Source organism: Bemisia tabaci, chromosome 9 (assembly GCF_918797505.1).
Source record: "Bemisia tabaci chromosome 9, PGI_BMITA_v3".
Taxonomy (NCBI): domain Eukaryota; kingdom Metazoa; phylum Arthropoda; class Insecta; order Hemiptera; family Aleyrodidae; genus Bemisia; species Bemisia tabaci.
In genome coordinates, this window is record NC_092801.1 from 33,367,218 (window position 1) to 33,394,358 (window position 27,141).

Below are 27,141 nucleotides of genomic sequence, written 5' to 3' on the forward strand. Positions count from 1 at the left end.
CCGGGGTTAAACGCGTCGTAAGTAGAGAGGACCCGGTGACCGCTTTTCATTTCGTTTTTGAGAATGTATTGCACCCGCGTGACGTAAGCTGTGACGTCATTGTTGAAACTTCTCTTGCCACCGGGGGCAATAGATCACTCTGGTTAGTTCACGAAATTAACCCTGACTGACCCTCGAGTCCCTCAAGTCTTCGTCCTCTGAATCTGGAGACAAATCCATTATGATCGGATTTCTGGAAGGAGAAACTAATGACTGCACAAACCTGGCGGGGTTATTTTTTTGTAGAATTGTGTTGGCCACTTTTTTGGAGAATCCATTCATCGAGTCGACTTGATTTTTTTCGAGAAACATTGATGTAAATCGTGACAAAGAATCGATAAAAAAAAATCAGAAATGACGAAGCCTCAAATATGCACTCTTTAAAAACAAGAAATCTAATGAAAATTCCCGGGAAGTTTACCAATATTTTGGCCCTAGAATTGGCTCGCGTGGCGATTTAACACACCAGAGTAGCATAAATCGGAATTTTCGACTTTAAGGGAAAAAATCAACTTACACGACTGATTGAACCCAATGAAATCAATGTGATTTAATCTGTTTTCCAGAATATCGATTCAGTAACCCCAACACTATCTTAGAAGGCATCTGTTTCACAAGGAAACTAAACACCAGGCAGTTAAGTATTAAAGAGATACATTCCATTGAAGGGAGAATAATAGTCGGAATAGAGCCTTTGAACTGAAGTTCCGTATCCAACAGATAGAAATGTTACAATCTTTCCGAGGGGGTAAAAGAGCGCGAAAAGAAGAAGGAGAGAAAAACGAAAAGAGGAAAAAGAGTACGAAAAGGCAGAAGGAGGCAAAATCCATTAAATTCCTCCTCTTTTTTCCTGATTTATTCTAATGTATAGTGCAAACGTATAGAACGAATGTATAGTCCACGGCGAAAGTGCAAAATCACGTATCTCCTTTGCGGTGTTTCAAAATCTCCGCTCCAATTTTCTTTTTATCGTTTATTTTTTCCTAGAGAAACAAGGGAACACTTCAACTTAAAATGTATACAGAATTCTCCTCTAACATATAAGATAAATCAAGGAGTTTTTCAAAAAATTTCATTAACCAGTTTTCCGAATAAAAGTAAAGTATGACAGAAAGTCTACAGCGTCGCAAACATAGATACGTGGTTTTGCACTTTGCACGTCAATTTCTAACTCCGTCCGGTGATCCATTAGAAAGGGTTTACAAAACTGGGAAAATGGAAAGGTAGCAATTTTGTCTGACCTTTGTACGCCCATCAAAAAAGAAATAAATAAAAACTGCGATGACGCAGCGAGAAAAAAGTGTAACTTAGTTCTGTTTCTGTCTTCTCTTTCTCTCTTTGAAATTCTCCCCAGTAAATTATCAGTCAATAACTCACGGTTAAATCTTTCCCCGAGAGAGCATTAAAATTGAGTTAAAATGCAAGAATGGAATCTAGAGGACTTTAAATTGAAATCATTGATTTGATAACTGGAATTATTGCTTGAATTGGAACCTCCCGTAGCGTCACCCCTCATGGGAACTTGTTTTTCTTGGAGAGGCCGAATGTTATACATTTTTGGCCAAAACTGCTTTGAAAGTTGATCGCCGAAGGGAAGCTCGCACGTTCATTCATCGTTTTAGAAACATTTCGTTCCCTGAAAATATTTTGAGACGTTCCATAAAATGACTAAATATTTTTTTTGTTCGTTTTCGAAAAATTGTTCTTAAATATGGATTTTTAAAACGTCCTTTTCCTAAATTCAAGAAAGGGGTCTCCGAAACTAAAAATGCCCAAGTTGTTATAAAAATTTATTTGAAAAGTCAATATAGTTACTTATTTAAAATTTTCACAAGAGGAAACTCAAAATAAAACTTTTTTTGAACAAACCCTTTTTTCGGTGTGCACTCCTGTGAGAGAACACGTGGCAAAAAATAGTAGCCCGTCTACAAGATTTATTCATCATTAAAGAATTGTTCTTACTAGATTTTTAAAACATCGTTTTCTTAAATTCAAAAAAGGGGTCTCCAAAAATGAAAATGCCCAATTTTTTTTTTAAAAATTCCCGAAGAACATCCTTATAGTTACTTTTTTACAATTTGTATAAAAAATTTAAAATATATATTGTTTTTTTAAAGCAATTTGTTTTTCGGCGTGCTTTGAGAGAATAAGTGAGAAAAAAGAGGAGCCCACCCGAAAGATTTATTCGATCATGCTGTAAGGGAGTAAGAATTTACCTCAACTGACGAAGAGGCTGAATGCTTATCACGAACCCTGACCTTGAGCTTCGCGCCACCACCCGACCACCCGTCGAGAAACATTAACTTTTAATATGTTTACGAGTTGAAGGAGTGAACATTGACCTCTTCGGACGCACCGAGGAGTCTCCACGGCTCATGAATCAGGAAACATCCCCTAATTCCCCAAGTTAATTTCCCGTCGCACTACGCTGCCGTACTGGGGAAGAACGTCGTATAAGCCCTCAGACGTTGCCAGATTTCCGTTGATAAATTTTGAATTTCTAGAAAATTCTACGAACATTATACTTTGACTTTTTTAGAGAATATCATGAGCGACCAGATCTAAATCATCTGAAAACTTCAAGAGGAAATATTCACAACCCCTCTCAAGAATAAGCATTTTATCGGAGGAAATTTGGCAACTCTCGAATGTTCATACGGCGTTTTTCCTCAGCACGGAGGTGCGGTCAACATACCCGATCGATAAAAGAAAAGCACCGCAGGGAATAACATTTCTGCTCCGATCCCATGATCAAGGACGCCAGGTTTAACGCTGAAAAGTTCGACCTTTAGAGACGGAAGTGGAAAGGAAAAGTCCCTGTGTACATGAAGGACTATACCTCTCCGAGTTAATTCAACGACATAGTACATTTATGAGAGCAGCTTTCATAGCGCCCTCTGATGCTCTGCAACACCTAACCACCACAGCGCACTGGGGAAAAAAACACATTGAATCTAGAGTCCAGACTCCTAAAAACATCGATAAGAAAAACTACTCTTGATTCAATCAGATTTAAGCTTAAATCAAGAACCAAGCCTCTTCATTTGAGCGGATTTCCTTTTGATTTAAGCTTAAATCTGATTGGATCAACAGTCCTTTTTTTTGTCAATGTTTTCAAGAGTCTGAACACTAGATCCAATGTGTTTTTTTTTCCCCAGTGCGGGCTGATTGTTGAAATTAATAGACAAAGCTGTAGACCAAAGAAAAAATGGAGATATCCGAGTAATTGAAGCTGAAGATGCAATGGATAAATGAGAGAAATTATAAACCGATTACCGGGTCTAATAATTTTTCGCAACCTTTGGAAAATGTCAGCAGTGTGACTTTGGAAATGAGCCCTTGAAAGGGATCACAATGATTGGCCATTGGAAAAACTACAAAATACTGGAAAAATTCTACGATTCTGACAAACTTTAAGGGAGGTGCGAACCAACCTTAAAGTTTACCAAACTCGCAAGATATTTTATATTTTTTATGGTGGTGAATCATTGTAATCCCTCTCCAGGACCCATCTTTAAAGTTATACTGCTGAACTCTACTCGAGATTGCCGGCAATTTCCCGTTGGTTGCTGTTAGTTAGTCTATTACCTATATCCAGGTTGTCCATTGCAGCCACCTACCGCCACCAATAGGATTCCTCCATATCCCTTTGGTCCTCTTCGTCTATAGCTTCGTCTATAAAATAATCAGTCCACTGAGTAGGTAAGGAGCATGAATACGAGATTAAATCTGAGTTCATCTCAGAGTCAAACCGGACTTTCGGATCGTGTAACCGAACTTGTGCGGTAGGGTGACCTGATGAACTAATTTTAAGTTTGGTCATACATTCAATTCAATTCAATTCAATTTATTAATTCTTCAATTTACACAATACAATAAAAATACATAATCAACTTCCCTCATCCGTGAGGTGACTCGTGTGGATGAGGCTGTTATAAATAGGTACATACATTTAATTTAAGTTTAAATTTTAAGCAAACATAATGTTGAATACAATATAGAAATTTGTATCCATTTTAATTATATAAAAAAGAACAACTAATTACATTATCTAATTACATTAGCTAAATAGATTCACAGGTTGGCAAGGCCCTCGTTCCCATTTCCTTTGCTTTCACATACCAAACACAATTTTTATGTTACAGAAATGAGTACAAAACACTTGGATTGCACATTGCAAGGAGGAACCAAGAGAATCTCAGTGTCGCCATGATTGTGCAACTTGCATTGTGCACTTGATTGTGCAACATGCCGAACGTTCGTTACACGAACCGAAAGTTCAGTTTCACAAACCGAATATTTGAGATGATATTGAGCAGCAAATGGATTGCATTTTGCAAAAAGGAACCAGAAGCATTGCGATGATGCTAAGATTTTACATTTTCATCCTTTGCAACAAAATTACTGAAACCATGAAAACAAATGAAATTTACATGATAATTTTTGTCGTAAATTTAGGTACAGTTTTTAGCGAGTAAAGTAGGAGCTGTTAATAGATAATCAGGTTTTTCTTCCAAGACAAAAGAAGTTGCACAGTTTTAGCAACATTGCAATGCTCCTGGTTCCTTTTTGCAAAATGCAATCCAAATGTTAGGTTCATATGGATTGCATTTTGCAAAAAGGAACCAAGATCATTCCAGCGTTGCTTGGATTGAACAACTTATATTCTTTGCAAACATTTACAGAAATCATGGAAAAATTAAATTTGCAAAGGTGATTTTCGTATTAAATTCACAATTTATTGGGAGTAAAAATACAACTTTTCTAGATGATCAGTTTCTGTTTGCAAGGTGACAAGAGCTGCACAATCTTAGCGACATTGGAATGCTTGTGGTTCTCTTTTGCAAAATGCAATCCATATGACCGAATTTTTTTCTTCATCGTGGGCACCCCCGTCCCCACGTCAGAAAAAAAGGGACCAAAAAATCCCTGCTCCCATGCGGCAACCTAGCCACTGGATCAGCCCGCGGTTTGTTTCGTTATGCGTCGCTTCGGCTGCGGTTGAATAAATCCATCAGCCCCCCCCCCTCCCCCCTGCCCCCTTGACGTCAAAATGCTCCGGGGAACCGTGAAGTTTACCGCGAAAACGTGCCGCGTCGAACCTTAAGCTCTCGAGTGAAAAAAAAAACCTCCATCCGAGCCCGAGCTGTCTTCACTTGAATTTACGCTTTTCGTAGACACCCCCCAACCCCCCTCAACTTACCCCCGACTCGCGTAGGGGGATGAAGCAGGGATAGGGGTGTAACACGCTCGTTGTTGGTAAAGTATATGCTCCGGGGGAGTCAGCAAGGTCACTATCACGGGGGAAGGGGGAAGGGGGGTGGACGAGAATGAAGGAAGCAAGAGGAAGATGTAAGAGATCACCGACGAAAAGTAGAAGATCCTGCTAATGAGATCATCGGGAAAGCTATTGTCTAAGATTTCGTTCGACGAGTTGTTTTTCCGGAGAGGCGGTCTTGATTACTGCCGTGCTAAGGAGGAACGCCGTATGAACATTCAAGAGTTGCCAAATTTCTTCCGGAAAATACCAAATTCACCGAGAAAATGTTGAGTATTATTTTCCAAAATTTTCAGACGATTTTGTCCGCGATTTAATCTAAAATATTTGAAAATTTCCAGGAGAAATATCCATGAATGTTGTCAAAAATACACATTTTATCGATGGAAATTGGGCAAACCTCGAATTATCACACAGCGTTCCTCCTTAGCACGGCAGATTAATTGGGCTACATTTTATTGCAATAAGGAACTGCAATTTATGGGGCATGCATGAAAACACCTATCTGCGTAGGCAAAATAATTGCGCGGATGTTGTTTCTAAAATGAGCCAGAAATTGAAGTTTCTGATTACAAAATATGGTCCAATTCATATTTTGTGAGAGACCTATCGGGTGGGACTGACCCAGTGACCCACAGACCATTTCCCTTGCAGTTTCTCTCGGAAGAAAAGTTATATAATTGGTGCGGTGACCCACTGACCGTTTTTTCAATCAACAGGTCAATTGTAATAAACAGCCGACATGTTGGTATTGGTTGGAGGTAGAAAGGTCAATGTCCCCTACACTCAGGTACTTTCACCCTGTGACCCACTGACTGAATTAAAGACATGATGCGGAGGTCATTCACCTTTCAGATTCAAAAAAGAGAATTGATCATGAGGATCGCCACGATGATCTACTAATCTTTTTATTCGATCAACAGGTCGTCCATTTTACAGGTAACGCTGATGTTGCACCGATGGGTAAAAAGGTCATTGCCTTTTAAACTCTGATACTTTCATGTTTTGATCTACTGCTGACTAGTTTCGGGTCATGCTGAGGACTTATACACCCTCCTGTTTCACTCGGAAGACAATTTTTGGATGATCGGTTTAGTAACACACTGACCTTATTTGTCGAATGGATCAATGGGTCAATGTCATTGGCGGATCCAGCAAACTGGCAACATTGTTTTTCTCCATTTAAAACTATGGAAATGTATCGATTCTTAGAGGGGCGAGGTGCCCTGACAAGAATCGATTATTTAACATAGGTTTAGATGGGGGGAATCCGGTGTTGCCAAATTGCTAGATCCGCCTCTGCTCAATGTAACGCAGTGCAATCTGAATAAAGGGACACGATGTTCCCATAATTCATTAGCTTCACCCCTGTGCCCTACTGAATGAGTTCAGAGGTCATTTACCCTCCTATTCCACTTATAGGAGACAATTTTAGGATGATCGGCCCGGTAACCTATGACACTAATTGTCCTTCGGATCAATGGGTTAATGTAACGAGGTGCAACCTCTCTAGTCGACTCAAACTGCCTTCTTGCTGATTATTTATGGTACGAGTCACTGAGAAACTCAGCGAAACGTCGCGGTTTGGGGAAATTTAGAGCTACCATAGGAGCAATGACCTGAAAATCGTTTTTCAAAAAGTTGGATAAAGGTTCTGTTAAAATCTTTGTTTTGGGAAACCATTTTGGCCATTTCTTTTAGTAAAATTTTATCCGTGGTGAAATTTACTTAAACATGTTCAAAAAGAATGACTACTTTTAATTGGAATTTAGAAAAAAAATGTTCACACATTTTTAGGGTTCAAAAACTACAGTAGATATTTTACAAGTTTTTCAACACTATTTTTCTTAAATATTACTAAAATGTCTTTAAAAATACTCAAAAATGTTTTTTTGGAACAAAGATTTTAACAGTTTTTTCAAGAGTTATCCTATTAAAATTTACGACTTCTTAAATGGTTTTCATCAGTTGCTGCTGCTAGGACTGCATTGAAACCAACTTCCCTAGCTTCAACAATCACCCCTTCCCCCATAAAAGGACCTTGTAATTGATGAAACTCTCTCGCGCGAAAAGTGCTTGAAAAATGGATAAGAAACACACGTTCAACATCACTCTCAAATGGTAAGTATTTAGGAGAGAATTTAAGGAAGGAGGGTTCAATGAATTCAAGTACAAGTAGTCACACGACTGAAAGCATCTCCTCTCGAATTCGATACGTCTAATAGCAATAGCTTCTCTTGTTGGATAGTTTCGTGAATCGAATTTGGACGTTTGCCGTGCTTCTCCACAAGACATCGTTGAAATAAATCGAATGTTGACTTCCTGATAATCCAATGAAAGTTGACAGTCACGCTTGTCGACACCGGCATTTGTAATTCCAATCACAGATCCATGTTTTATGGACGACTTCAATAGAATTTCGCACGCCTGTAGACTTTTGAGGGTTGCCGTTTTAAACGGGTGCGGTATCGGTTCGAATGTTTACTTAATGACGAAAGACAGACAATCCCTAAATTTCCGGGGTTCTTGGTAATCTGTATCATTTAATACTACTTTCATGAAATGCACTATCTGGCTACATTTCGAGACCAAAATATACGGTTGATACGTAAGAATAAGATTAGACGTTTACATCTTTCCGAAAAATCAAAGAAGGCAGTTAAATATAGGTTAATAAGATGATTGATTAGTAAAATCGGATGCGCAACTACCGTAAAACTTGCTTTTTCAATAAATTTTAAATTCCCCATTTATTTTTGCAATCGTTTACTCAATACTCGAATCGCATTATCACGTCTTTGTGCGGCGACAATGTGTGAATGCATTGACGTGAAACATTCCGATGACACAGGTTAAAAAATTCAAGGCGCTCCATCTGATTCAATGGTATGGTCTGGACGCAACTATTCGCGCTTTATGGATGTGCGTGATGTATGCACAAAATTGAAGGCGCTCCGGCTGCCGTTAAGTCGACGCCTGACAGTTCATTCATCAATTCATTACTCTAGCTCAAGGTGTATAGCTATGTTGCATGTGCAATTGTGTTCACTATTAAAGCCTCAGAACTCAAATAAGCTGTGAAGTACTGGTGCAACTTTCAGGAACGTTATCAGCAATCGTTTTCGGAATAGACACTTTCAGTAATTCTGCAAAATTGTTTGCGATCGACATTTTCGTGGAAACTATGTACAATTTGTAAGGAACTTTGCTTGATTGAGAAGGTTGCTGAAACCATGTACGATTAGATTCAGGCAAACCATAGTTTTCTCGCTAGTGGGAAATTCAAAGGTCTGGTGACTAGTTTAAACTAAAAATGTTAGTATCTTCGTTATGAGTTTATATTAATAATTTTCATCGCGCGTTTATATAATAATTTTCATCGCGCGAATCGTATTTTTGAATCGTATTTTGTGAAACTTTGGTCAGAGAAATCGTTGGTTAAATCTGTTCGAAAATTTCACTGAACTTTTATCGACAGCACAAAGAAAACGCGGTGAAATTTTCGGACAGCTTCGTTGAACAATTTCTCTGTAAAAAATAAAATGGCGGCGGAATTTATGAAACGTCGCTCGGGGCTTGTGAAACTTTGGCCGGAGGGTGACGAAATGAGCCAGAAATAGTAGTTCCTAACTTTCACTGGGGGAAAAAACCACATTGAATCTAGAGTCCAGACTCTTGAAAACATTAGCAAGAAAAAATACTCTTGATTCAATCAGATTTAAGCTTAAATCAAGAACCGAGCCTCTTCATTTGAGCGGATTTTCTTTTGATTTAAGCTTAAATCTGATTGAATCAAAATTATTTTTTCTTGTCAATGTTTTCAAGAGTCTGGACTCTAGATCCAATGTGCTTTTTTTCCAGTGTTCTAATTGCAAAATAAGGTCCTGTCTACTTGTCATTTTGGACGATGCGTCAACGGTGTCCGTCGGTGTTTGTTCAAGATTCGGTAAAAAGGAATTTTCTTCAGCATTATTCCGCATGTTTGGCCGGGACTCGAGCCGGGAGGCGGCGGAGATTGGAAAGTGCCCACGGAGGGGGTGGGGATCTTTAGGAAATTCGGCATGTTTTCCTTCCTTTGTCGCCCGCCGCCGCCCCGCGACGCAAAAGGCGTAACGCGAACCAATTCCCCCGCAGAGCTCAAAGGATTTCTCTAAATCGAGTTCGCAATCCGCCCTATTCCCCGGCCCGCTCCTCCACCGGTTAAGGTTCTGCCGAGTGTTTGATTCACCTGTCAACCGCCAGAAAGGCCGGAGGATGAAACTGCCGTGCCATACTGCCGTGCTAAGGAAAAACGCCGTATGAACATTCGAAAGTTGCCAAATTTCCCTTGATGAAATATGTATTTTCGAGAACATTCATGCATATTTTTCCTTGAAATTTTCCATTATTTTAGATTAAATTAAGTACAAAATTGTCTGAAAATTTTGGAAAATAATATTTGCAATTTTCCCGGTAAATTCGGTTTTTATCGGAGGAAACTTGGCAACGCCTGAAAGTTTATACGGCGTTTTTCCTTAGCACGGCAGTATACGGTAGAACGCCGTAGGAGACTTTAGACGTTGCCATATTTCCTTCGATATAAAAAAACGAATTTATCGGGAAAATTAAAAATATTCTTATCTATTTTTCTGCATTTGAAAATTTCAAGGAAAAATATGCGTAACTTCCCTAAAAAAAATAAATATTTTGTCGGGAGAAATTTGGCAACAGCAGGATGCTGATGCGGCGTTCTTCCTTAGCACGGTGGAAAATTACGGCCACGCGGAAAATGCACAGCTCGGGAAATCTCTCACCCTCGCACGGCACTGGTACCAGTAAAACAAATGGCCCACATTTTGCAGTAAGGAACCATTATTTCTGGCTCATAATTGAAACAGCATATGTGTCATTGAGTTCCCTATGCAAAAAGGTGCTTTTATGGAAGAGCAAGAGATAATGCTTCCTTACTGCAAAATGTAATCAAAATAATTCAGTGTGAAAGTAAGTAAAATTTAAGAAAAATTTTCAGGTGCAGGGTGCAGCTACGAGTCAAATGCACTTCATTTTTCGATTGGGAGATAGAATTCCTGGCTCATTCGTAAAAATACATATGCACGTAAGGATACACATAGCACATACGTTGTTTCTAAACTGAGCCAGAGATTGTTTTCCCTAATCACAAAATTTAATCCAAATAGGGTTGCGACAAACTTTCGTTGAAGCGAAAAGAAACGTTGTTTCCTTTGAAAATTGTTCAACTATCACGATGAACAAATATTTGCTGTGCTTGTGAACAAGGAGTTCAGACTTTTCAGATGACTTCAATTCGGCTTCTTTTCTGCCTGCTTATCGCGAAATCGTCACATTCCGGCCAAAGTATCACAAGCGCCATGCGACGTTGAAATATTTCCGCCGTCATTTTATTCTTTTACAGAGAAATTGTTGGTTGAATCTGTAGGAAAATTTCACAGAACTTTATGGTTTCAGGACATTTTGTCAACGATTTTTTGTCCGCGCACCTTTTTTGTCCGGTAGTTTACGCTCACGCGTAAAATAAGCAATAGTGAGTTGGTCCAAGCGTTATATTTTGGTCGGTATGTAAAATTATATTGACAATATGGAAATGAGAAATTGAGAGAGAAGGAGGTGTTGTTATGGTTGCTCATTTTCTAAATGAAATGTTATTACTTTCTCCTTTTGAATCATATTTTTAATGAATATTTGGTTTTATTTCTATCCTTAAAATATTTAATGTACAATATACCTTATATATGTATAGGTGCTTTTTTTATTTTTATTTTTTTATTTTTTCTTTACGAAATTATTATTTCATTTTGAAAACATTTATATTTTTAAAACGTGACAAATATTTGTATATCGCTGCAGCACAATAAAAGCACAAAATGTAAAAGAAAAAATTAAAGTGCTTTGGAAATTATTACATTTGACACGGAACCACCAATATATAAAAACACACATTATATTATTATTCTCCTTTGATAAATTGATACATATTTTTTCCCCATCAATTTAAATGAGAATAATCAATGCAGAGTGTGCTAGCATTTCAAAACCATGAGTTAAAAAACGCTGACCATGCGAGTATAAATATTAAAGCCGAACAGAGCGGAGCGGTGTGCTGCCAGCGCGAGAGGCTGCCATTGCACAATGCTTGCAGTATTCACTTAGGTTTGTAGGCGCCAGCCAATGCGCGTTTCGCGCTGGCCGCCCGCCCGCCGTGCGGCGGCGCCTGGAGCAACTATTTCACAACAGAGGTGTAGCACAGTATTATACGAAATTGAACATATTAAGAATGACAGGCATCCTTTAAAAGTACAGACCTTTCCTCGCAAAATAAATCAAGATATATGTACTTCGTACACAGGAAAAATCTAAGAGCCTTTAGCTGAGGCAAATATAGAGGTTTATCCGGTTCAGATATAACAAGGTGGGAATTTCTTGAAAGATAATTAAGTCCTGTTACACCAAAGAGGTGTAGAGAGTTTTAGTGAATTTTGTCTCATGGAATTGACGCTCTCCCATTTTTACCAAAACTCTCAACTATATATTATTCTCCGCTGGACCAAACAGACAAACAAAAAAACAAGCAAACCCTCATTTATTTATTTATTTTATTTATTTATTAAAACTTTGTACATGGGAGCCCCATTATTAAGGCTATGGCACAGGTCAAGAAACACTATACAATAATTAAAAATAAATTACAACTGTACATTAGTTGGTGGTTAGAACGTTACTCAACCGATGAGTTTAGAAACTCGTTCAAATTATAAAAAGCCTTGTTCAAAAGAAGATCGCGAAGTAAATTGAAAAACTTCCGGATATCACCGTCGCGGAGTTGTTTTTTGATATTCCAGGGTAGAGCATTTATAATTTGGATAGCCGAAAATTTGCAATCTTGCTCGGATAGCTTCAATCGGACTTTTACGTTTTTGATATCTCTATGTCTGCTGTTGTAATTATGAGACGGTAGAAGATCAGAGGGAGATACCAATCCATTTGAGATTGCAAACTTTAGGCTATCCAAGATATAAAGGGAGGTCAGGGTGAACAATCTATGCTCTATGAAGATTGGGCGGCAGTGGGCATTCCAGGGCATATTAAACATAATTCTGACGAGCTTTTTTTGTAACATGAAAACTTGCTCTGCTCCAGTGCTACGGCCCCAAAGGATTAGTCCGTATCTCATATGGGAAACAACATGGGCATGATAGAATGCTAAGCAACACTGAAGGGTAGATATTCTTGACAGGTTGCGCAGGGCCCAAGATGCTCGGCTTAATTTACATATGACTTTACTGGTATGTTCTTTCCAGGTGAGCCCTTTATCTATTTGGATACCAAGAAACTCAACAGAGTTTTCCAGTCGAATACTATTTGAGTCTCCTAGAATACAATAATCAATGGATGGAGCATTACAAGAGCCGGCTGAGTACATTAAAGCTTGTGTCTTACTTTGGTTAACCGTCAGATCGTTGGCATTAAACCAGGCGGAGGCCTGATCATACACTTCACGAGCCTTAAGTATTATATCTCCACCCTCAACTAAGGCAGAAGTGTCATCCGCAAATAGTAAAATGGGGTATTTGACATTAAAGGGAAGGTCATTCATGAAAATGATAAATAAAAGTGGGCCTAAAATTGATCCCTGAGGGACTCCGGTCATTAAGGGTAAGACACTAGAAAGAATGGGTCCATTGACAGAGTCAATTTTTACTCTCTGATTACGATCAGAAAGATATGAAGCAATGAGCGTTAAGGCATTTTCAGAGAGACCGTATAAATGTAATTTCTTGAGTAGCAAAGAATGATTGAGGAGATCGAAAGCTTTGGTTAAATCAAAATGTATACTCATTACAGGAAGTTTTTTTTCAAAGGCGGTGAGAACTTTATCTATAAGTTTATACAGAGCATGGGTGGTAGATAAACCCTTTCTAAAGCCAAACTGGTGATCATATAGCAGGTTATTGGACTCAAAGTGGCATAGAAGCTGCTTAAATAGGATTTTTTCGAATAGTTTGCTTACTGTAGAAAGAACAGAAATAGGTCGATAGTTAGATACATCCTGCCTGGAACCCTTTTTAAACAAAGGAGTTACATTGGCAGATTTCAAGCAGTGCGGGAACACACCTGTCACGATACATTTATTAATCAGCACGAGCAGATGCTCACCAATGATAGAAAAATAGTCACGAAAGAAAAATGGAGGTATGCAGCCATATGTATCAGCTTTGTTTGGCTTGAGACTACAGACACATGAGTATAGCTCATTTAGTGTTATCTGGGAGAATGTAAAGGTTGGAGGGGGGTTTTTCAGGGACTTTTTTGTCATCTCCAGAGCCATAGAATGAGCTAAATTACTTGGAAACGTATTATGCAGGGAGGTGAGATGTTCATTGAAAACATTAGCTATTTTAGTTGGATCAGAAACAATCACCCCATCACAACGAACAGCATCAATTAGAGAATTGTTATTAGTACTCGGCGTTTGGTCCTTTATAATTTTCCAAGTAGTAAAAGATTTGTTCTTGGAGTTCTTAATCATTCTCTCAACATTTTTACGCTTTTCTCGGTATAAGGACTTTTTAAGTAACTTATTAGTTTTATTGAAGAGCTTTTTATATTTAAGAAGACCAGTATTTTTATACAGAGAATGATATTCTTTTTTACGTTCACTGAGTGAATTGAGGGTATCATTTTTTAACCTCCTGCAAGAAAATGACTTTACTGGTCGGACAGGACAACATAGTTCAATAGCAGAGTACAAGCCTCTGATAAAATGTTCTACTGTATTATTTACATTTCCAAGTTGAGGGTCAAAAGTGGAGCAAAAGTAATGAAGTTGCCCAGTTAGACCTAGACAGGCCTCTTCAGACCAGTGTCTTTTAAAACGCTTATTATTAATATAATTGGATTCGGTATCGATGGGAAATGAGACAATTTGACCTCGATGGTCTGAAAGACCTGGATCCCACGTTACAGAATCAATGGGACGAGAGCTAGAGAAACAGTTGTCAAGCAAAGTGGCAGAAGTTTTAGCTACCCTGGAAGGTTCATCACAAAATATCGGTCGAAGGTTGAATTCAGAGAGCAAGTTACATAGAGAGATAACATCTTTACGCCGTGGATCCAGAAAGTCGATATTAAAGTCACCTGATAGACTATAATGACAATTCATTTCGTGTAAGGTACTAAGTACTGCTTCTAATTTTTCCAACATTACTTCAAAATCGCCAGTAGGCGGCCTGTATATTGATAGAATAACCCAAGGCTTTTTAAGATGAATATTATTAAGTTTATGTATTGAGATAGCCGAAATTTCAAAGTGGTGTTCTACAGAATGGGCTTCAAAAATTTGAGGACGAGAATACTTAATAGTTGGCTTGACATAGATTGCAGACCCCCCTCCTCTTGAAATTTCTCTAGCCTTGGAGTCAGCGCAAATGTAATTGGAGAGGGGAATAGCGCTGTCTGGCTTAAACCAAGTTTCTGTAAGGCAGATAATATCCGGCTCGGACTTTAATTTGCCCATCTCAAGAGCAAGAAGATGAGTTTTACCAATTTTATGGAGGCTTTGAATATTTAGATTAAGTAATTGGAATTTAGGCGAATTTATATTGTTGATACGGTTATTTTCAAGAGTCAAAATTTCAGAGCGCAGAAAATTAGCATTTCCATTGTCAGAGGAGTTTAGTTTAAATGAAAGTTGAGGAATGACGTCAACTCAAGCGCCATCAAGCGTTTGAAATTATCTTTCACATGAAGTCCGTCCCTACAATAATCATTCTCAATAGCAAAACACATCCTATTGAAGAAGGTACAATTTTCATTCTTTTGTCCTAGGTCAAATAAACTTAAATTAAAATCATAGATTTGTTGATTCATAGGATCAGAGGGTGCTTTGTCCCTCCTATAGGGTACCGCAGAAACAATTACATTTGTATGTTTATGCCTAGCTGCAAAGGAAATGATAGGATGATTGGCTGCACTTATACTATCATGGTTTCTGCTACTTATCTTATAAACGTCATTAGAACCCGAGAGGATTAGTACACAGTCATTTTTGGATAGGTCAGGAAAGTTTGCACTTGCAAGTATTTTATTTGAACCCGCACCTGGGTGTACATATGATTCTATGGCAAAGTTTGTTGAGTTTAAGCGCAAATGCTTGGCAAAATTTCTAGAGTGACTATCACCTAGGATAATTATTTTCTTTTTTCCCTTCCTTGCCTTAGCACTTTCTTCCTTTAATTGATTTAATCTATCAACATTAAGGACTACCTGTTGAAACGCCTTTGAATTTCCTGTATTCCTAAATTTTTTAAATATAAAAGTGTTTCTCAAGCTGAACTCCAATTTTAGACTCTGTTTTGGCTTTTTTGATTTTAATTGCTTAAGTATGCCTCTATTTGCTTTTTGAAGGGAATAGTTGTCGGAGTTTACCTTGCTTAGGTCATTTTTAAGCGTGTCAATTTGGTCTAATAACATTTTGTTCTTTTTGGTTAAGCTGTTTTTTGAAAGATTTGAAGTGTCCTCTACTTTATTTACATAATGTAATTTTTCATTCAAAACCCTTATCTCCTCTTTTAAAATTGTTATCTCATCAATCAACATCGAGTTCTCATGCAAAGAAGAACTTAATTTATTTTTAGTATCTATAAGTTCATTATTTAAAGCATCCCTTTGGACTTCTAGATCGAGCTCAAGACTAGTTTGGGTGCTCATTGAGGTTGTGACAGGATTACTAGTATTACTAGTATTACAATTTACTATTACATTTGAAGTCGTTGCTTTGGTTTTGGAAGAAGAAGTAGATTTCACCCGCTTAGAAGAACACAATGGAAGACTTCGTAATGAAAGCGTTGGTGAAGCAGTTGTTTTTGTATCACCGTCAGTTGAAGGGGCCAGAGACTTAGTAGATGAGACCGCATTTCTTTTCTTGCTATTATTGCGGGCTGCACTCGGAGAGGCTTGACTGTTAGGTGTCACTGATGCTACCTTTGGTGCCGGCTTGGACGTTATCTTCTCGCGCCTTGTGGTCTTTCGGCCAGCGGTTGAGAGTGACAATGGAGAAGGTGAGGGCCTGTTAGAGCTGAAACTGCTTTTCTTATCAGACTCCAACTCCTTGTTCACGTTGCTCCTTAGCGCATATGCTCCATTTCGTGGCGACGCTGTCTCAGTCGGAATATTCGCCGTCGATAATCCAGCGAACGATTTAATCGTATTAGTGATGGTCGCTGATATCATCATGCCTTAAGTGTACGCAGTGTATTTAGACTTCAATAGAATCGACTTTCGATAGGAATGTTACGCTATTGGCATTCCTCACATTCTTCAGATTCTTTAGAAGTTGTGCAAGCTATAGCTCCGGTACTAGATTGAGCTCGGAAAACACGTCGTAACTGAACTAACTTGAAATCGCGGAAAATTCACACATAGTCTTAAAGAGGAGATTAAGACGAGTAACTAGATGTTAAAATCTGTTCGAAAAACGCCCGAATTACACACTATTCGTAATAAACACTCGGAGCGTCACAAAGACGCGTCCGTTCACGGCGGCCGCGTAAAAAAAAAAAAAAAAAAAAAAAAAAAAAAAAAAAAAAAAAATTCATTCATTCATTCTTCTAAGACATTATATATTTTCATCCAGAAACGTCGTGAGCAATGGTCGTTTGTATTTACATGAGGGCCAATTAACTTTGGGTCTCAACTGGCACGTGGACCAAAACCCCCGTGCCGAAAAAACGCGTGGACGTAAATTACTGGAAAAAACAGGTGCGCGGACAAAAAATCGTTGACGAAATGTCCTATAACCAACTTTATCGGCAGCACAAAGAAAATTCCGTGGAATTTTCAGACAGCGCCGTCGAACAATAATTGCTCTAAAAAAACAAAATGGCGGCGGAAATTTTTAACGTCGCCTGGCACCCGTGATACCTCGGCCGGAAGGTACATGACGAAACGTTGAAAATGTGTGACGCAGATAGGTACATCCATGCATGAACCAGAAATAGTCATCGCAAGATGAAGGTCATTTAACTTAATCATGAATATTTCTCCACAACAAATTCTCTTCGAGAATTCGGAAGGTGCCTACCTCGCACCCTCCCCTCCATTCCTGCCCCCCGCGGTTCGCAAATTAAAAAGTTGTCGGAAAACGAGGCAGAACTTGCGTCGCACGTGGAAGTTTCTATTCCATTTCGGCGTATTTATAGCCAGACCTGAAACTACAGGTCGATGGTTGTATCGTTATCGAATAAGCTCGATCGATAGGAAACGTTGCAGTGGCGTGGCGTGCTTTGCGATATATCGATTGTTACGCCATTTAAACCTATGGTAAAGAATCGATTATTAAGGTGATCGCTGCGAACACCCTGTTTATCGATCCTTTTCCATAGGTTTAAATAGCTTAACAATCGATATATCGCAATTCACGCTACACCACTGAAACGTTGTTAAGATACAACTTTGTCGATCAAAGTCGATCGATAAAGGGTCAATAATCGACTTCGCGACTTTAAGAAAGCAACAAAACGCGAAGCCGCCGGTGCGGTGCTTCTCCAGGGCACTTCATTACTAGGCGATGAGTTCTTAGCTCCTCTAAGGGCGTATCTTTATTTCGACGTGAGTCCTCGGAAGCATTGAGTTGAATGGAGAACAGGGCTCAAGTTGAAATTGGGATACGCCCTTATATGTGCCGGGATCGGCGAGTTTAAACAACGCCTTGATCCGGAAACTTCCGCAAAAACGCGTTCGGGCTCCTCGATTCATCGCCATCTTCGAAAAGTTGTTACAAGTTCCGCGTAACATCTCTTCTTCGTGTTATGAGTATCTTTTTTCTTCGACGCGGAGCCTCCGGGAGTCGACAAGGATGCCAACTTGTGTCGGATAAAACGCTGGAAAAAAAACACATTGGATCTGGAGTCCAGACTCTTGAAAACATTGACAAGAAAAAGTACTCTTGATTCAATCAGATTTTTGCTTAAATCAAAAGGAAATCCCCTCAAATTAAGAGGCTTGCTTCTTGATTTAAGCAAAATCCGATTGAATCAAGAGTATTTCCTCTTGTCGATGTTTTTAAGAGTCTGGACTCTAGATCCAATGTGTTCTTTTTTACCAGTGAACCATCTAAAATGGCGAAAACCATGAGCGCAAAAACGGTAGGCAATAAGCGGAAAATTGCACAAACCGAAAGCGCAAATTTTGAACACAAGTTGTCGCACAAAAGCGCAAATTTTGAACACAAGTTGTCGCACAAAAGCGCAAATTTTGAACACAAGTTGTCGCACAAAAGCGCAAACGTGGAAACCGACCTAACCTAATCGAACCAGGGTGTCTACCGTCAGTAACAAACGGAAAATATCAGGAAATTCTATATCATCAGGAGAATCGGTTATGGATAGGGAAATTCTGAGGGGTTCAAGCATTTTTCGAACATTTGAATCATTCAAGGATATGAGTGGTAATTCATTCACTCAAAAAGTCAGAAAATCTCAGATTAAATACATGAAAAATCAGGAAAATCCAAAATGAAAATTTAGTACACACCTTGCTAAAGTAACCTAAGGTTAAGGCCAGATGCTGACCAGATTTGCGCTAGCGTGTTACCATCCAAAAGCGCAAATTAACGATTCGCGCTTTTGGGTGTCTTTCGCTTGTGTCACTTTTGTGAATGGACCACTAGACAAGGTGCGAATTTGAGAATTCTAATACATGTTTTTTCATTGAAATTTTGCGTGGAACACGATTCGCGAAACGAAAACGACTGAAATTAACTCCAAAGAAGGACATAAACACTTTTTGATATGTAAATTCATACCTCCTGCTCATAAAGAAACAGAAGTCTAAGTGAGGTAAATCGCGTACTACATGTTGGCACTACTCAAAATGTAAAGATAATTCTCAACGTGATTCTTGTGCGAATTTTTCCAAGACTGAGTCAACTCACGATCAGTTTGCTGCGTAGACCTATTGCAAACTGTGAAATCAGTCGTATGGAGGAAAGTGTTTAATTCTTCGCACAATTTGGAACTATGCTGTTCCAAGTTTCGTTTCGAAATACGAGCTTGAAGATCCGGTGTAAAGTTGAGGCAGGATAAACACAGGTGGGAGAAAAAGTTGGGCTGACTTATCGATCGGTCGAGGTTGAATCTGGATGTTTCGGGCTACCAATCACCTTCGGTTCATTGCAGGGAACAGAGCCATGCTTGTTTGAAAAGGTTACCAGGACGAATTGAAATAGAATCAGCGGAAATGCGTTTCATGTTGCGCTATGTCTTCTAAGGGTTTATTTTTTTGACAGAGAACTAGACTTGATGCCTTTGAAACTTTCTGTACAATTCCCCAAAAATTTTTCAATAGCTAAATGGAAAAAATGCATACCTTAACTGTAACGTTCCAAAATGTCCAATTATGTTTGATCGTCCTCAAGGAAAATTGATCAAAATGTTCAATGTTAATCAAAAATTCAGGGAAGGCAAACAAATTCAGGGGAAAATCACGAAAAGGCAGATAATTGAAAAATTAAAAAATTGTTGAAACCCTGACGTCGACAAACTTCGGTCTAACACTAGCACGCGAGAGTTAAATTAACCGTTGTAATGTTCCAAAAAACGAACAACAAGTATGATTTTTCTTATTGCAGCTTGGAAAACAGGAGTGTTGAGGCGCAAAAGGCAGATCTTACTTTTTTTACTTTCAAACTACGAAAATAAATCCCTTTAGGTAGCCAATTTGATTCTCAAGTTTCAAGTTCTATGGACGAGAGGAACTGTGGTTGCGAGTCTTACTTACCGCACATTTCACTGTGCGCGCAGGACAAGGCAAAACGCCTTCAATTTTTGCGTATGCAACGCAGACAACTCCGGACCACGAATAGTTGCATCAAGGCGCTACATCCAACGTCCATCGTTTTGCGTCCTTTTCCATGACTCAAATCAGATGCATTGAACTAGAAGCAGCCGAACCACAGCAGTTGTTGCCTAATCTCTCTAGAGTTTCATATATTAAACTTTTAAGAGAAAATGCAACAAAATTCTGCTGATTAAATATTTTGTGAGTAGTCCAAGTAAAATTCACTGGAGGAAAAGACGCAAAGACGCGTTATTTTGTTTCATTTTACAATGTAGGGATAAAGCACCATGAAATACAGGCAGGTAACTCACCTTACCTAATTTTCTCTGCTGTTTTATTTTATTAAACAGAAAACTATAAACTAGTTCGTTTTGCGTCCTATTTGCGTGACATAACTGGACAGGATTTAACCGAATGGAATCTGACCTTGTTAACCTAATTTTCTCTGATGTTTTATTTTATTAAGAGAACTAAGCTAGTTCGTTTTGCGCCCTATATCGATGGTGAAACTGCAGGAATGCGTATATCGGTTTGCGGCGTTGCAGACTTCCTGTCATACTTTAATTTTTAAATGGAAAACCACTTAACATCATTTATTGAGCACTTCGGATATATTTCTTTCTCTATAGAAAGAATATTCTGTGAAAATTTCAAGCCACAATGTTGCTTCGGTTTCCTTTTAAAAAATAAAATAGGAGCGGAGATTTTCAAACACCGCAACCGATATACGCACTTTTGCAGTTTCACCATCGATATGCGTGAGTGCGTGACATAACTGAACCGGATTTAACCAAGATTAACTGTATTTTATGGTGTCTCCTACCTTCCCGCGTTTTATTATGTACCATACTGTCTCTGCTTCTTGTGATATTGTGCTTGTTATGTATTGCATTGGCTGGAAAATCTGACCTTGTTGATTTGATCTGTTTGCCTGGCAGGCGGTGGCTTTCAACTCGAGCGGGAGTTTGGGGAACAAGTATCTGGCTGTCTACGTGCTTCTGGCCAGCGTCGCAGGTGGAGTCTTCCTTGTCGCCTCCCTCTTCTTCTTCTGCCGCTACTGCAAAGGCTCCAAAACCTCCTCGCTCCCTCGCAAGTAAGTGCCTCTCTCTTTGCCTCAACTACACTATTTTATCATTTAGAGTCCCTCTATACCCAGAGTTACGACAACTCACTTTTGGTTGGGCTGAAAGTGGCCTAAAAAAAATTCAATTCTGATTGGTTCTCGCTCATGGAGTCACAAACGAGTGCACCAAGATGGCGGTGACTCGAATGTGAAAAAAATAATGAAAATATTACCTAATTGTGGTTTATCAAGAGTAAATCGTTATTTCCATCGGTCCAAAATGAATAGATTAAGAAATTATTCACAAACCAATCTCATTTTCTTTTTAATTGATCAATTTTGTTGATGTTGTTGTTTTTGGATGACAGACATTGCAGGATTCCTTATCCTTATCCCTCAATATCGTACATTTGGGTGCACTCATTTGTGCCTCCATGGCCAGCCAAGGCCGGCTGCCAGTCAGCTGATAATCGAGTTCTCTTAACTCTGGGTATAAAGGGACTCTATTATCATTTAGTTTCTCATGTATTTGTAACAGTTTGTTTTAAATGGGGCCACGGGGGGCAAACTGGTTCATGGGGATGGGGGACGATCGCCCCCTAAACTTTTGATAAATTGGCTTCGTAGAGACCCTATGGGGAAGTTTTTGGGGCCCCATCCAGCCCTGTTTAAAAATCTCGCAAAGCTTTTTAGGGCTTGATTCGAATTTCTCTTCCCCCTTTTATTGAGGAGGGGGAGCCGTCTGTATATCAGCCAAAAATATACTTGAAACCGTGAATGTTTCTAACTGAAGTGAAGAAAGTTGACTGAAAATTTCAAAAAACCTATTACTTAGTTTTTTTTTTGTTTTTTTTTTTTTTTTGTTTTTGAAAAAAATTAAATTTGTGTAGATATTTGTAATATCGTAATTGGATACACGGATTTTTTGAATTTAGGTATTGATATGATACCTATTTTCTATAAAACAATTTCGGGAGAAATGAGATTTTCCACTTCTTTAATCCTCTTCGGGTTACACGCCTCAAATATTAGTGAAATAAGTTGAAACTTGACCAAGTATTATTTAAAAAAAAAAAATAGGCCTTTTGATAAAGCGTGTTACAAACTACGCAGATTATGCGCTTAGGAACGAATTCCAGACTTTTTTGACATGTCCAACGTGATTTTCGTGCGATTTTTTCCGTTAAGAGTATGCATATCGATGGTGAAACTACCAGACCACGCATCTGATTTGCGGCGTCTAAAAATTTCCGCTCTCATTTTATTTTTTTGGAGGAGAAAAATATAATATCATTCCTTGAAGTTTTCACATAATTTCTTTCGCGCTGAGAAGAAAAATCACGGATATTTTCAAAAACTGACGTTGAGTAGTTTCCTATTTAAAAATTTAAGTATGGAAGGAAGTCTGCAACGTCGCAAACCGAGATACGTGGACTGGTAGTTTCAACGTCGATAAGTACACTGAAAAAAAAATCTCGGTGTATTTACTAGGAAAAGGGTAAAATTACCAAGAATTCAGGGTTCTATTTGATCCCAGTTTTTTTCTTGGTAAAATTACCATCTATGGAATTGGTAATTTTACCGAGAAGTCTCGGTAAAATTATTGACTTTCTCGATAATTTTACTAGACCCCGGTAAAAACGCCTATATTTTGTTGGGGTAGAATTACCGAGATAAAATGGCAAAGTTACCGGGAATTGATTACCAATAAAAGTGGTATTCTTACCTGAAAAAAAAAACAGTAAAAAAACCGGTTTTTAGGTAAGCTTACCAGTCTGTCATGGTAAAATTACCAATAATTGGTAAAAAAGTGAGGTACCAACGGACCTTGATAAAAACGCTGAGAATTTTTTTTCAGTGATATTTGGTGGTATCTCTTACGTGCAACAGACCCATCCCGTGAGTTTTAGTGTATTTTCCGAAGAAAATACACTATTGCATTTAATCAGTGCTCCCATTTCCCGGAACTAGTTCCGAATTCCGGAACTTTTGAGATTTTCCCGAATTTTTCCCGGACCTTTTGAAATTCCCGAAATTTTCCGGATCTTTTGGATTGTCCGGAACTTTTGAAATCTTCTAAAAGGAATCCCGGATCTTTTGACGGTCATAAAGTGGGAGAAATCGGAACAAAGAAATTCCGAATCCCGGAACTCCTGATGGACATGGAGTGGGAGCACTGCATACAATTGTTATTGGTCCGTCCGTTTTTATCCGGGAGAACGCAGTGCGGAATCTCAAAACACTCCATAGAATGATGCCGCTTGATTTCCATCGCACTGAAAAAAAGTTCTCGGCGTTTTTACCAAGGTCCGTTGGTACCTTTACCATCTCATTTTTTTACCAATCATTGGTAATTTTACCAAGACAGACTGGTAAGCTTCCTAAAAACCGGTATTTTTACTGTTTCATCCAGACTTTTATTTTATTGGTAATCATTTCCCGGTAACTTTGCCATTTTATCTCGGTAATTCTACCACAGTCGATAGAAAATATTGGTGTCTTTGCCAAGGTCCAAGAAAATTACCGAGAAAGTTAAATAATTCTACCGAGATTTCTCGGTAAAATTACCAATTCCATAAACGGTAATTTTACCAAGAAAAAACTGGGATCAAATAGAGCTCTGAATTCTTGGTAATTTTACCCCTTTCTTAGTAAATACACCGAGATTTTTTTTTCAGTGCGCAATGCGAAATCTCAAAACACTCCATAGGATGACGACGCTTGATTTCCATCGATTGAAATAAAAAGACAGGTGACCGGTTAACACCTTTCCGATCCTATTTGCGCACTTCTCTAGCCCCACCAAACGTGCCTCCTGGCGTTGCGTTTGAGGTGTTAAATATCTCCCCCTCCGGGCGGGTTCCCTGCTTCCTAACCCTGGCTTTAGTTTAATATTGAAAGTGGGTCATATTTTTTTAACGCCCCGTCCCGACGTCGTTTCCTTTCTGCGTCGAAAAGTGAAAAGTGCCCGAATCAAGGGATCCCCCTGGCAACGCGTCAGAGAAATCGTCGCTCTTCTGACAAAAGCGCGTATCTCTAACTCCGCATGAGCCCCGGAAAGCATGATGTTAAACGGAGAGCAGGGCTCGTGTGGGAATCGAGTTACGCGCTTACGCCAGAGGAGCGACGAAATATTATCGCTTCACTGGAGAACCGAGTCGTTTGCGCCCACCTTTCTTCCCGATAAAACGGAAGCTTAACCCCCTCCCCCTCCGCCACACAGTGGATCGTGTCAATAGGAGAGGTCGGACAAAATTCGGAAACTTTAAACGCTTGTAACCCCATTTGAGGTTCCAAATGTGGTTCCATTGTTTTCCTCGAGAAATTTTCTCCATTAAACACCCCTTGAAATTGAAAATGTGACAAAATAAACATTAAAACTTGGATTTTCGTAAAACTTGGTACCAGGAGGTATTTTTCGACCAGCAACTCGAATTTATAGTCCAATTTTCGAAATTGTAAAATCCAAGATTGTGGATGAGGCCAAAATTGCTGTTTTAGCCTCTGAAATTGATAAATTCATTTTTGTTAAACTTGGTCTCGTTGTCTCAAGTAGCATATGACTTGTGCTTAAACTCTCTCATAGGGTCAGATTATCGTTCATTTTATTTGCGGCTGACCGTAAATCAACCAAACGCAAGATGTGATGACAGAAGTTGCTTTGAACTACGAAAAATATCGATAAGTTTGAATCGATTTTTTTAAAAAAAAAAATTTGTCTATATCTTGCGTTTTCCCGATAGTAGTGATGAATACAGGAGAAACTTTAAATTAATGTCAATAAAATTTACTTGACATCTATTATTTGGGATATCATTTTATTTTATGCGACGAATGTTTATATTTTAATCTTCGCAGCTCATATTTACATGGAAATGTTTTTGTTTTAATTTTGTCACCCTCATAGCATCCCTCTATCAATAAGTTCAAGTTGTCACTCATCGATTAAACTTCCTTTTCCTCCCATAAATCGTCGGTTAAATTATAACTATTATAGGATTACTCATGATCATGCCGCGCTTATCCAACACCTCGTGTTAGACTTTCCTGCTTGTTTTTGTTTTCCTGCCAAAAAATTTTGATTTCAAGTATAAATATGACCGCGTGAAGTTTATTACTCTACGTAGTCTCTACGTCTTAGTATTTTTTTAAGGAAAAGGAAGTTGCACGATTTTGAAAACACATTAATCCGGTTGGTTCCCCTTTGCAAAATGCGATCTAAATGTATCACGGTTGTCCGTTTATACGAAAAAATCGAGTATGTGTAAGAAGATGGTGAATTTTATGCAAGAAAACTAGTCTAAATTACACTTAAGAAACCTAATACCTAGCTAAAGCTTATAAATGACACATGTTCCATGTGTATCAGCCTTCAGACATTGCCACATTTCCTTCGACAAAAACCGAATTTACTGAGAAAATTCTTAATCTTTTGCTTCCAATTTTTCAGACAATTTTGTCGGCAATTTGATTTATAATATCCGAAAATTCAAGGATGGACGTAAATAACTTTCCTTAAAAATAAATACTTAATCGGAGGAGATTTGGCAACGTCTAAAGGCTCATACGGTGTTTTTCTTTTGGACAGCGGCATATCATTCTGCATAGAGAAAAAAAAGGAGGTGTTTGCATTTCGGGCATCTTGGAATTTTGTGATGACTTGATGACGTAGGTGGGTACAGCGGCGTTTAGCTTAAAATGAAAAACGGACCATAATGTCCGATTTTTTTACCTAAATCAACTCATTATATAATTTCAAGCACTTTTTATAGAATGACTTTTTCCCTTAAATTACACCATTTCCAAGAAAATCGACAGGATAAAAACGTCGCCTGTACCCACCTACGTCATCAAGTCATCAAAAAATTCCAAGATGCCCGAAATGCAAACACCTCCTTTTTTTTCTCTATGATCATTCTGGTTCTTCAGGTGCTATTATAAACTAGGAGGCCGAATTTTACTCCGTAATTTTTCAAAGAGGACCCGGGTATGGATCGTATTCAAAACATCGGACCGGTGAGATTGCATCGATATATCGATTGGTTCAACACGTAAACACAGCCTCAAAATTCAATTGAGTAATATGAGGAAACGGGTTTTTTTGTGATAGATTTTTTATTCTTATAAGTACAAACTGGCGATGAAAAGTGAGATTCTTGGGGATTTTCTCATTTTCAGCTTACCTAACTTAAATTCCAAAATTTGTGTTTGAGGTTATGCTGTATCGTTTTGAACCAAACGATACGCCGAACCACTACCGAAAGTCCATCAGGCCTTCACCGATGCCTCCGCGAATAAAGTTAGGGCCCAAAAGGGCAGCCAACCTATGAATTTCAATTATCCAGAGCGATTTACTGATACTATTGTTACGAACCGTCCTTTATTGAGCACGTGTTTGACTCAGTTTTTGCATAAATTTACTCAATTTCGCGGAAGAACGCTCATTTCTGTACATTCTTGGCCATCTTGGTTAGAATTGGAATCTGCAGACTGGCAGTGAAATTTTGGGCGTTAGAAGTTGGTTAGAAGGGTGGCTGCACTTTTGGGCCCTAAGCCTAAGCCCTCCATGAACCGATCTGTCGGTACCACGGGGCCGAATTTCCCTCCAAAATCTTCAACCGGGGACTCCGGACCAATAGTCGTTATATTTTTTCGATTTCGAAGAAACCGGAACGGGAATTCTCCTACCATCTGGCAACGGATGGTCCGGCGAATTCTTGTACTTCCCAAACTTGTACACCTCGCTCTTCATCCTCTCTAACCTAGTGGAGGTTTTGAACTCCTCCTGGACAGGGGTCCCGGGGGCAGACGACAGGTCCCCAGGGGTCCAGGTGTAGCGGCGGGCGGTGGGTTCAGCTCGCGGGGGGGACTGGGGCTTCTTGGGCATGGTGTCCCTCCTTCCCGTCTT

The 27,141-nt window shown here is 38.9% G+C and overlaps 1 protein-coding gene across 2 annotated transcripts in view; it reads left to right on the forward strand.

Moving 5' to 3' along the window:
- LOC109030423 (uncharacterized) overlaps window positions 1-27,141 on the forward strand; it is a 167,354-nt gene that overhangs the window by 78,935 nt on the left and 61,278 nt on the right. For both annotated transcript variants that reach the window (XM_072304207.1, XM_072304208.1), the window contains one exon: window positions 21,109-21,263. In XM_072304207.1, the coding sequence (XP_072160308.1) occupies window positions 21,109-21,263 (155 nt within the window). The remainder of the gene's footprint in view (window positions 1-21,108; window positions 21,264-27,141) is intronic.